The sequence below is a fragment of the Nerophis ophidion genome, linkage group LG07 (assembly GCF_033978795.1).
Source record: "Nerophis ophidion isolate RoL-2023_Sa linkage group LG07, RoL_Noph_v1.0, whole genome shotgun sequence".
Classification (NCBI taxonomy): Eukaryota; Metazoa; Chordata; class Actinopteri; order Syngnathiformes; family Syngnathidae; genus Nerophis; species Nerophis ophidion.
In genome coordinates, this window is record NC_084617.1 from 15,716,017 (window position 1) to 15,728,497 (window position 12,481).

Genomic DNA, 12,481 nt, shown 5'->3' on the forward strand with positions numbered 1-12,481 from the left:
TCATCTTCACTCCGTCGGTGTCCTGGTAGCGCAGCACGTGGTCAGTGAACACGGAGCCCGGGTACCTGTTGCACAGATATTACAAACCTTTTTTGTGTCCCCCAAAAGTCTTGTAAGTGTTACATGCACAACAGCAGACAGAGCATGGCCTAAACGCAACAAAGTCACATACCTGTCCCCGCCGATAGCCACGCCTTCAAAGACACCGTCGGTGGTGCGCGCGATGATGTTGTTGAGCTCATTGGACATGCCGCCTGAACGCGACACGTACGCCACGCTGCCTGGACGGTACAGTCTGGAGGCCAGGATGTTGTCCAGCATTCCTCCTGTGTTGCCGATCTTGAAGCAGCCGGGCTTGATGCCCCCCACCTGGGATGACCGACACCCAGACCACACTGACATTTTATAATAGCCCACCTATATAAGGGAGAATATGGTGCAAAATGTACGCTAAAAGTTAATAGCTTTGGCTTTGGTTTTGCTCGGAGAAGATAAAAAAAACAATGATTTCACCCTGTTTCCTACGGATACTCAAACACACATATTATTCCCGTTAGTTTTAATGGTGTTTGGAAGTACCAGGTGCAGAGTAAAAGTGGACAAGAAAGTGTGTGCCCAACACCTACACTAAGTTAACTTTCAGTTTTGATCCACGCCAAGGCCAGATAGCAAGATAAACAAAATCGTATGTGGAACACGACCATTTTAAGAGAATGCTTCAGACATTATTAGATAAATAAATAAATGATAAATGGGTTGTACTTGTATAGCGCCTTTCTACCTTCAAGGTACTCAAAGCGCTTTGACACTACTTCCACATTTACCCATTCATACACACATTCACACACTGATGGAGGGAGCTGCCATGCAAGGCACCCATCAGGAGCAAGGGTGAAGTGTCTTGCTCAAGGACACAACGGACGTGACGAGGTTGGTACTAGGTGGGGATTGAACCAGGGACCCTCTGGTTGCGCACGGCCACTCTCCCGATGCGCCACGCCGTCCCTGACGGCTCAGTCTTCCCTCTTGGTATTGTTTGTACTTATCCTTTTTGTAGAATAAACTGTTAATCTTCAATTCTTGTCAACTCTCTCTATTCAGACAGCCTTAGAATGAAATAATCTGGGAGGATGCTTTCCTGCAAAAGGGTGGGTTCCAATAAAATACTTCTTACATCAAAGTGTGCACTAGTAGCTGACAATATTGTAACTCTCCAACAGTTGTTTTTTTTTCTTTGAGACACTGAATTTGGGTTTTTATTCACTGTATATCATAGTCATTAAAATGATTAGGACATTTAAAAATAACTACTTTTTGAGTTGAACTGCTGAAATAAATTAGATTTTTTTTTTTATATTTGAAAATCATTGATATGTGCCTGTGCTTGGAAATAGTTTTCACATGTCAGTCCACTTATGTTTAAATCTTAAGGCTTTTTAAGGGCACCCAGCATCTGTCCCGCTAGACACACCAATAAACTTGTTCATAAGTGTATAATAAAACTCCTGATGGAAAGTCGGCGTGTTTTATTTGTTATGTGTTTGTTACATGTGACAATGCACGTTAATGAACATAAAACATGTAAATGTGTCAGATTCTGTCCAAAAGATGATTTCCATCTGCAGTCCCCAAAGGATTACTTCATTGCAAAGAAGCAAGCTCAGGGCTCCCACAAATTCAGCGTTGTGCTGAGTTGTATTTTTCATTCACTTATTTTTGCTGTATTTATCTGCCACACGTGGAAGGTAGGTCCGTGAAAATAATGCCTACAATAACAAAAAAAAGTTGGGGACCCCTGCATTATACTATTTTATTTACTATGTTTTGGGGGAAATCTGTTCCTTTTAATTACCTCAGCACTGTGATTTTAAAAATCGGAATCATTAGGAGTGTGGGGGAAAAAAATCGATTCGAATTTGAATCGAGATTCTCACGTTGTGCGATTCAGAATCGATTCTCGTTTTTTAAAAATCTAATTTATTTTATTTCATTTTTTTCCATCAATCTAACAAAACAATACACAGCAATACCATAACAATGCAATCCAATTCCAAAACCTAACCTAACCCAGCAACACTCAGAACTGCAATAAACAGAGCAATTGAGAGAAGACACAAACACAAAACAGAACAAACCAAAAGTAGTGAAACAAAAATGAATATTATCAACAATAGTATCAATATTAGTTATAATTTCAGCATAGCAGTGATTAAAAATCCCTCATTGACATTATCATTAGACATTTATAAAAATAAAAAAAAAGAACAATAGTATCACAGTGGCTTACACTTGCATCGCATCTCATAAGCTTGACAACACACTGTGTCCAATATTTTCACAAAGATAAAATAAGTCATATTTTTGGTTCGTTTAATAGTTAAAACAAATTTGCATTATTGCAATCAGTTGATAAAACATTGTCCTTTACAATTATAAAATCTTTTTACAAAAGTATACTACTCTGCTAGCATGTCAGCAGACTGGAGTAGATCCTGATGAAATCCTATGTATTGAATGAATAGAAAATCCTTTTAAATCGGAAAAAAATAGTTTTTGAATCGAGAATCGTGTTTAATTGAAATTTTTTTATTTATTTTAAGTCGAATCGTGACCCCAAGAATCGATATTGAATCAAATCGTGGGACACCCAAAGATGCGCAGCCCTAATAATCATACAATATATGTTTCCACATTTTTTTTTACAAATCTAAGTCATCTTTTTACATAGAAAATAAGGCCTGAGTTTGACTGTTATGTTAAAAGTACGTAAACATTTATTGACACATACACAACATTATTTTGCCCCGAACTGTGATTTTTACACATCTGTACCCGGCCTTCCGCCCGAATGCAGCTGAGATAGGCTCCAGCACCCCCCGCGACCAAAAAAGGGATAAGCTGTAAAAAATGGACGGATGGCTGGATGGATACACCATGAAGAGATGCTGCGATCTTTATGTTTAGACTATTCCATCCATCTTCTTCATCTTATCCGAGGTCGGGTCGCGGGGGCAGCAGCCTAAGCAGGGAAGCCAGACTTCCCTCTCCCCAGCCACTTCTAGCTCTTCCCGGGGGATACCGAGGCGTTCCCAGGCCAGCTGGGAGACATAGTCTTCCCAACGTTTCCTGGGTCTTCCCCGTAACCTCCTACCGGTTGGATGTGCCCTAAACACCTACCTAGGGAGGCGTGACCAGATGCCCGAACCACCTATCTGGCTCCTCTCGATGTGGAGGAGCAGCGGCTTTACTTTGAGTTCCTCCCGGATGACAGAGCTTCTCACCCTAAGGGAGAGCCCCGCCAACCGCTTGTACCCGTGATCTTGTCCTTTCGGTCATAACCCAAAGCTCATGACCATAGGTGAGGATGGGAACGTAGATCGACCGGTAAATTGAGAGCTTCGCCTTCCGGCTCAGCTCCTTCTTCACCACAACGGATCGGTACAACGTCCGCATTACTGAAGACACCGCACTGATCCGCCTGTCGATCTCAAGATCCACTCTTCCCCTACTCCTGAACAGGACTCCTAGGTACTTGAACTCCTGCACTTGGTGCAGGGTCTCTTCTCCAACCCGGAAATGGAACTCCACCCTTTTCCGGAAGAGAATCATGGACTCGGACATGGAGGTGCTGATTCTTATTCCGGTCGCTTCACACTCTGCTGCGAACCGATCCAGTGAGAGCTGAGACTATTCTCTTTGGTAAAATAAAAAAAATAGGACACCGTATTTCCTTGAATTGCTGCCGGGACGCTAATTAATTTAAAACCTCTTCTCACTCCTGCGCTTACCAAAGGCATGTGGTAAAAGGAAGCATGCGCTAATTATTTTAAAATCTCTTCTCACTCCGGCACTTACCAAAGGCATGCAGTAAAATTTGAGTGTGATGTAAGCTTGGACCTTAAGTCCTACTGAATAGCTCTTAATCTTCTTCCCTTTATGCGATTTCAAATTACCGGTATTGAAATCAGCCTCCTCCATTTTGAAAATGAGGACAGGGGAAGTGTCACTCGTGACGTCACGACTTCGACCAGGCGGTAATACTAAGCATGCGCTAATTGTTTTGCGAAGCGAGTTTGACCCGGCAGTAATTCAAGGCAGGCGCATACTATATGCCCTGCGGCAATTCAAGGGAATACGGTATATTGTCTTTTGTTGTTTTTATACAATGAAAACGTTAATTGTGTCTACGGCTGCTGATTAAAATGTAATTTCAAGGCATTATGGCGAGCACGAGTAAGAGATTGGACTCACCGTTGCTGGTCCAATGATTGTGACTCCCTTCTCGTCAGCCGCCTTAATAATCTTCCTGGTGTGGGCTTCAGGGATTCCCTCAGCTATGATGGCGATGGTGTGAATCTAAACATTAAAATAAAAGTATGAAGTAAATCATTTTTTTCTTGCTCAATTAAGTCCTCGTGCTACGTTGCGCACCTGCGGGTACTGCAAGGTCTCCATAGTGCTGTCAAAGGCCGAGCGCAGGGAGGCAAAGCTGATGAGCACGTCCACGTCCGCGTGCTTTTTCATGGCGTCGCTCATGTTCTTATACACGGGGATGAGGATCTCCTTGTGGCCCCAGTAGAACTTCTGCTTGTGGTCTCCGCTGCAAGGAAGGAGGGTTGAGCATGACGTATTGTTGTGCGATGTCAAATAACAATGTTATGACAGTGGGGCAGAGAGTTTATTACGTGAAGGGGTACACCATGGCGGCCACTGAGGGTTCGTCTCTGGAGCAGACGTAGTCAAAGTCCATCATGCCCTGCACGGCACGCGTCTGCATGCCCCACACGATGGACTTGGTGTGTTTGCTGAACAGCGTGGTTGCCTTGACTACAAAGAGATCATTTGATCATTATATTCATTTTTAACTACTATTTTTCTAATGTAATATTTTATTATATCCATATACTTTAGTGCAGAGGTCTTCAACAGGGGGTTAACGCAGGGTGGTTTATGAAATGTTTGGATTAAACTTTCATATATATATATACACATATATATAAATATATATATATATACACATATACATATATATATATATATATATATACATACACACACACACATATATATATATATACATATATACACACATATATACATGTATATATATATACATATATACACACATATATATACATACATACATATATACATTTATATATATATATACCTATATATACGTATATATATCCATATATGTATATACACCTATATATACGTATATATATCCATATATGTATATACATATATATGTACATATATATATATATATATATATATATATATATATATATATACACACACATATATATGTATATATACACGTATATATACACATACATATATATACACATATATACGTATATATATATATATATACGTATATATATATATATATATATATACGTATATATATATATATATATATATGTATATATATATATATATATACGTATATATATATACGTATATATATATATACGTATATATATATATATATATATATACGTATATATATATATATATATATGTATATATATATATATATATATATATATATATATAAATATATATATATATATACACAAACACACGTATATATATATATATATATATATATATACATATATATATATATACATACACACACAGACACATTAGTCCACCTACATTTTTTCCACAAATCTAATGTCTTTAAATACACATTAAGATTGGTTTATAAATGGCAGTGACATGGCCACCCTACTCACTGTACCTTGCAGGTTTGAAATGAAAACATAAATAACTATTTATACTATATTTAATGCAGCTGAGATAGGCTCCAGCACCCCCCGCGACCCCGAAAGGGACAAGCTGTAAAAATGGGTGGATGGATGGATATCATAATAATCTTAGCATTTAAGTTAGCTAGCTACTGCATTAGCGGCCCTAGTTGCCAGCTAGCTATCAGCGGCACTATACTGTATTTTTTAAATAATATGTTAGTATTTCACAACAACAAGGTAACATTAGGATCAGTTTAATTTAAAACAGTTTTATAAAGGGGATAAAAATAGGGGTCGACGCTCCATCTCGCCATCAGTTTAGTGCAATTAATTTCCTTTCTTCTGATATTTTCTTTCTTTTTTTAAATTAAATCCAATTATTTAATTTGTTATTTTTTGTCGTTATTTTATAATTTTTTATTGGGACCTAGAGAGATTGACTATTTTAAGGAATTTGTTCTAAAATATTTAAATAATATAATTGTATTATATAATTGCAGTATATTTTACATTTATCAAAATAATACGGTTTTAGTGTGAGTGAGGTCTTTTTCTTTTACGCCTGAAGAGGGAGCTCAAACACCTCAAAACAAATGCCAAACATGTGCAATACAGAAAGTCTACAAAGTTTACAATTTTAAAAATATATCATGCATTTCATGAAATATGTGCATCAGATTTTCTTTCGGTGCTCAGTGGCTATCAAAGTTATTAATTACTGTGTTTTTAGGTGTCCTGTTAAAGAAAGACGACGTTCACTAGATATCACTCCCCTGACTCTTTAGGGTTATGTTAATATATGATATTATGCATCAAACAAAGATAAATAGATTGATTACTTTAGTAATCTTCAAAGGAAATGCACATGGGTCTTTAAGACCTTTAAGCAAAACCAACTATGTCACAAATAGAAAATAATTAAGTAGCATATTGATAGAGGTGTATTACATGAAGCAAAAAAACATCTAATCCTCATTTTGTAATAATTCCTGCAGATACACATTTGTTAAATTGTAAATATACTTGATGTCAGTGTTTCTCAATTATTTTCTATTACGCACTCCCTTAAAAGAAAAAACATTTCGCAACCCCCCAAATTCTCCGCTGCGACTGTATCATTTCTCAATAAAATTGTTATAAGTAGACCTCAGCTTATCCTTATAAACGTTAAAGTAAACACAAATAGAAAAAAAATAGATCAACTTACAACAAATAATAATCCTCTTATTGCTTTAGTTATTAACATTGCTTAGTGTGTAAATACTTAAAAGTGCATCAATTTACCTGAAATACAAATACAAATCCTTATTTATTAGTTGATCGGCTTGAGCCATTTTATACTAAAAATGCAATTAATACAGTTGTGATCAAAATTATTAAACCCCCACACAATTTTGGTGTTTTAGCAAGTTGGACTTTTATTCCGTATTTTGTTTATAGTCATATCAAGTAAAGGTGCATTAAATAGACAAAAGCAATTTCAAATCAACATTATATTTTGTAACATACCAAACAGTGTCATTTCTCTTAATATCTCATCGACAAAATTATTCAACCCCTTAAAGATCATAACTCTTAAGAACAGAATTTGAATAAGGTCTTTTCAATCAGGTGTTGAAAACACCTGTAGATGTGATAAGAACCATAACGAGCAACAATTAAACTGATTGAAAAAGACTGTGACGCTCAGCTTCTTGTAGATGGTCAATGGTGTATTTGCAACATGGTGAAGTCCAGGGAGTGGTCAAAGAAGTCAAGAGAGGAGGTAATTTCTCTTCATAAGAAAGAATATGGATATAAGAAAATAGCAAATACATTACACATTCCAAGAGACACAGTTGGGAGCATAATTCGCAAGTTTAAAGCTAAAGGCACAGGGGAAACACTACCTGGGCGTGGTAGAAAGAGGATGCTGTGTGTGTACAGTGGTGAAAAACTCCCAGGTAACAGCTGAGGAACTACAACAGGACATTGCAGAGAGGGGAACGCAGGTTTCGTCCCAGACAATAAGGGGCGCACTACGAGATGAAGGTCTCCATGCCAGGACTCCCAGGCGCACACCCCACTTCTGACTACCAGGCACAAGAAAAATAGACTCCAGTATGCCAAAAATCATCTGGACAAACCCCAAAGGTTTTGGGAAACTGTTCTATGGAGTGATGAGACAAAACTGGAACTCTTTGGGCCTATGAATCAACGTTATGTCTGGAGGAGAAAAAAATGAAGCTTACAAAGAGAAGAACACCTTCCCTACTGTTAAGCATGGTGGGGGGTCAATCATGCTCTGGGCTGTTTCTGTGCCTCAGGTACCGGGAATCTCCAGCGCATTCAAGGCGTTATGAATTCTATTTCCTACCAGGATATATTAGCTGCAAATATCATGAAGTCAGTGACCAAGCTGAGGCTTAGGAGACTTTGGACCTTCCAACAGAACAACGATCCCAAGCATACCTCCAAATCAACATCAGAGTGGTTGCAGAAGAAAGGCTGGAAGACTCTGGAGTGGCCTTCACAGTCGCCAGACCTAAATCCTATAGAAAAGCTGTGGTGGGACTTGAAGAAGGCGGTTGCAGCACGCAAGCCCAAGAATATGAATGAACTGGAGGCCTTTGCCTAGGAGGAATGGGCTAAAATACCTGTAGATGGTTGCAAGAAGCTTGTGTCCGGTTATGTATCACCTTTGAAGGATGTAATTACTGCCAAAGGGTGTTCAACTAAGTACTAAAGATGCATGTAACTAGGTGGTTGAATCCTTTTGTCAATGAGGTATTAAGAAAAATGTCCTTTTTTGGTATTTTGTAAAATACAGTGTTACAATTTAAGTTGCATTTGTCTATTTGACACATCTTTATTTGATATGACTATAAACAAAATACGGAATAAATGTCCAACTTGCTAAAACACCAAACTTGTGTGGGGGTAGAATAATTTTGATCACAGCTGTAAATAATCAACTCAAATTTACTCAAGAACACAATATATAAAACACACTTTAATCTACAAAACAAAAAAGAATGTACAATTTGTGCTAAAATATTATATTTAAATAATAATGAGGAAGTCAAGATTAATGGCTACAATGAGCACGTTTGTAGTGTACGACTTTTTGTAGCAGGGTTTAAAGCATGATACCGATAAAGCATGTTCCAGGGGTCACACGCTCCCGCCACACTATTTGAGAAGGACTGCTTTATGGACACTCTGAATAAAAATGTGCATGAGTATAATTTCTCACCAACAGGAGCTCCATTTTTGGCTTTCTTAGCCGGCGAGCCCTCAGCTTTGCATCTGTTCTCAGAGAAGGAGGCTGTTCGGGTGGATGCTGGAGTCTGGAAGGCAAAGCCAAATAGTGTTGTTATTACATACTACTACCACTAGGTGAACGCGACAATACTTTTGTCCATACAGTGCACAAAGAAGAGAACCGACACACGCACACACACAATCTTAATGGAGGCTTCCGGGCAAACAAGAGTGCATTCCTGAGAGTGGCCACAACAATTTGAGTGAGTCAGTTGACATCACAATGAAAAGCTCTCACACAAAGAAGCCACGGGGACTCTGATAACCTCCGTGAGAGAGGACAAAGCAATGTGCCGTTAAACCGCCTGTGGAGACTGCCACACAACACAATAACACAACACAACATAGGCCTATTTGTCTGCCGCTTCTAACCGATGGGCTGCCACTGGAGTTGAGGAGGAAGTTGGCGGTGTGGGCGGCCACGGGAGGCTGGTTGGGGATTGGCCTGTGGCCCAGTGCCATGCCAACGATGGCGGTCATGTGGGTTTCCGTACCGAAGACGTGGATGGGGATACCTGTGGTCTTGCCTGTCAGCGGAGGAGGAGTTTGATGAGATTCACAAATCAAATTGTCCACTTGACACATACAAGAAGAGACACTCAATTTAAAGAACACACCAACTTCTCCCATCACCCGAAGACCCTCCTGGTAGTTTGGACCCCCGCGCCGGACAAAAATGGTGACCTCGTGCTCCTTTAGAGGCACCTGGTAGTCTCTGATCGCTCGAACAATTCCCTAAAAAATGTAAAGGCAATGTTAGCAACTTGAAAAGCCATAAAAAAGAATAAAGCCATAACCTCGGTGAACTTTCATAGGCAATGATTTTATAGTTTAGCACCTATCTGTGTGCAATTTTTACTTTCCACCCACAGTCTGAGTGCTTCTGTATATATATATGTATATACTATTATATTTAATATTTAAACACATTCAGAATATTCGTTCTCAGGACTGGACTGTGCACCTTACCTCCTTTTGCACTATTTTATTTGATTTCTTTCCTATGTTTTGCATATTTGTAGACTGTCGCACTGATACTGGAGTTGTTTTTAATATCATTGTACCTGTGTATAGTCACAATAAAAGGCATTCTATTCTCTTCTATTCAATTTATAGTCGGCATTTGCTCCCCTGCATATTCACAGATTTATTGACTCTGCTATAAATCTAAATGTGATTTTCATGGTAACGTAAATTAAAAGTGATTTGATGGCACTATCTGCAAGGGAAAAGAAGACACACACACACACACACACACACACACACACACACACACACACACACACACACACACACACACACACACACACACACACACACACACACACACACACACACACACACACACATACTAGGTCTGGTGAAATTACCCTCTGCATTTGACCCATTTCCTTGTTCCACCCCCTGGGAGGTGAGGAGGAGCAGTTAGCAGCAGCAGTGGCCGCGCTCAGGAATCATTTTGATGATTTAACCCCCAATTCCAACTCTTGATGCTAAGTGCCAAGCGGGGAGGTAATGAGTCCCATTTTAATAGTCTTTGGTATGACTCGGCCAGGGTTTGAACTCACGACCTACCAATCTCAGGGCGGACACTCCAACCACAAGGTGTATTTTATTATTTAAAATGTGTTGAATAACTGTAAAATTATTATTGTAGGGTTAGAGAAAGACAGCTGCATGTGACTCTAGAGCAACTATTCAGCCTCCTGGGGAAATGTGCCTTTTTTAAAGAGTTCTATCCCAACCGTCTGTGAGGCCGTGAATGTGTACAGGCTGGGTCTTAACACATTGGATGAGTGCAATGAAAACAAGAAAAAGGGAAGAGGAGTGTGTGTTGGTGTGTGCAGTGAAAGAGACATTAGCTTTTTGGTGTGCCACCCCAACGGTAAGCTAACCATTAATACATCCCAAAGAAGATTCTAATTCTGCATGGAAGAGTGGAGATGTGACTGTGGAGAGGCGGAGCAGACAGGCTGACGCCAGGGCGGGACATGCTTTGGCCCTGCTCAAGATGGCGGCCAGGAGGCGGAGAATGCAGCGGAACGGAGAGCGACGCTGCAGCAATCAAAATCAGCTGCGTGACAAACACACCGGCTCACAATCTGCCTATCTCCTCTCAGTATATAAAAGGGGAGAAGGAGGAAGAGGTGGGGTGTCCGCAGGACTGCAGCAGAAGAAAAACACGAGCGATCAGAGAATGAGCCCCAGAGCAAGACGACGTCACCGGCAGCTGCAAAACCGACCGAGACGAGCAGCGGAGGAGGAGGAGCTGAAAAGCGGCCCGATCGACGCAGACGCTTCAATATTGGAAAAAATAAAAGAGTCAAACCTGCTCGACGCGATGTCCTTCCTAAATGGTCCATGCAACCCACACGGTGACGGCTGGAGTCTTTCACAGTGACGTTCGCAAAACAAGTAGAGTCTTTTGAACGTCTTTTTTAAGTGAATGATGAGAACCGATTCACAGCTGTGAGCCGTTTGTTTGGGGGTCATTTTTTATGCACATGCAAATTTAGCCTCCGCTATTGCCCACTCTGCACATGCATGCCACCCGACTGGCAACTGGACTAGAAAACCTAGCAGTATTTGGATTAACTTTTTTTAATAAATAAAACATATATTTTTTACATATAAAAATATGGAAATGTATGTGTTTAATATGTTTTAATTGTATTCATTTTGTATTTTATTCATTTATTTAGATTCAGCTACCAAGCCCCATGGAGGTCTTTTACCGGTTTTATGCAGCTCTTACGCATCGACATTGATGTTTTAATTTTTTCCCCATGTCTTCACCGGCATTTGAGTGACAGACCTCTTCGGCAATCAGAATTGTGGAGCGTGGCGTTTGTTCATCTCTCGCTTCAAACAGGGAGAAAGACGTTTCACTCTGTGCATAGCTCTCAGCACCTGAGCGTGTTTATATAATGGTACAATTAACTGAACGCAGGGAGCCCTCTTTTTGCTCATTCAGAATGTTTGCTTCGGTGGGCGGGGTGCAAGGCAATAGCTTTATACACACAGGAATCACAGACAGCCTTGCTACTTGCGACTCGGCAGTGAATAGTGCTGCAAAGTAACAAAAGTGACTGACCTGTAGTCTTACTCTCTGGGAATCAATTTCTGTCATTATTGTGTTGGGGTGTGGCATTTACAATAAATCTGGCTGAGCAAAGGTGTGTGTGTGTGTGTGTGTGTGTGTGTGTGTGTGTGTGTGTCTGTGTGTGTGCATGTGTGCGTGCGTGTATAGACGGGATAGAGTGATGTTCATGTGTATGATGGGACCCTTTTCAGTAACACAGCAAAAAAAATGTGGCCCTTGGTCTCTGACCAGTTGGCCACTACTGTTCTAAAGGGTAGTAGTTCAAGCATACACATAACATTTATAGTTAGGTACAATTCGGTACTCACAT

General features: G+C 39.9%; 1 protein-coding gene across 1 annotated transcript in view; it reads right to left on the reverse strand.

Moving 5' to 3' along the window:
* LOC133555938 (ATP-citrate synthase) overlaps positions 1-12,481 on the reverse strand; it is a 69,774-nt gene that overhangs the window by 14,785 nt on the left and 42,508 nt on the right. The window contains exons 11-18 of the mRNA XM_061905418.1: positions 9,686-9,803; positions 9,441-9,595; positions 9,001-9,094; positions 4,686-4,827; positions 4,432-4,600; positions 4,252-4,356; positions 173-369; positions 1-65 (exon numbers count right to left, since the gene is read on the reverse strand). The exon at positions 1-65 is cut by the window's left edge and continues 17 nt beyond it. Coding sequence (XP_061761402.1) covers positions 1-65; positions 173-369; positions 4,252-4,356; positions 4,432-4,600; positions 4,686-4,827; positions 9,001-9,094; positions 9,441-9,595; positions 9,686-9,803 — 1,045 coding nt within the window. The remainder of the gene's footprint in view (positions 66-172; positions 370-4,251; positions 4,357-4,431; positions 4,601-4,685; positions 4,828-9,000; positions 9,095-9,440; positions 9,596-9,685; positions 9,804-12,481) is intronic.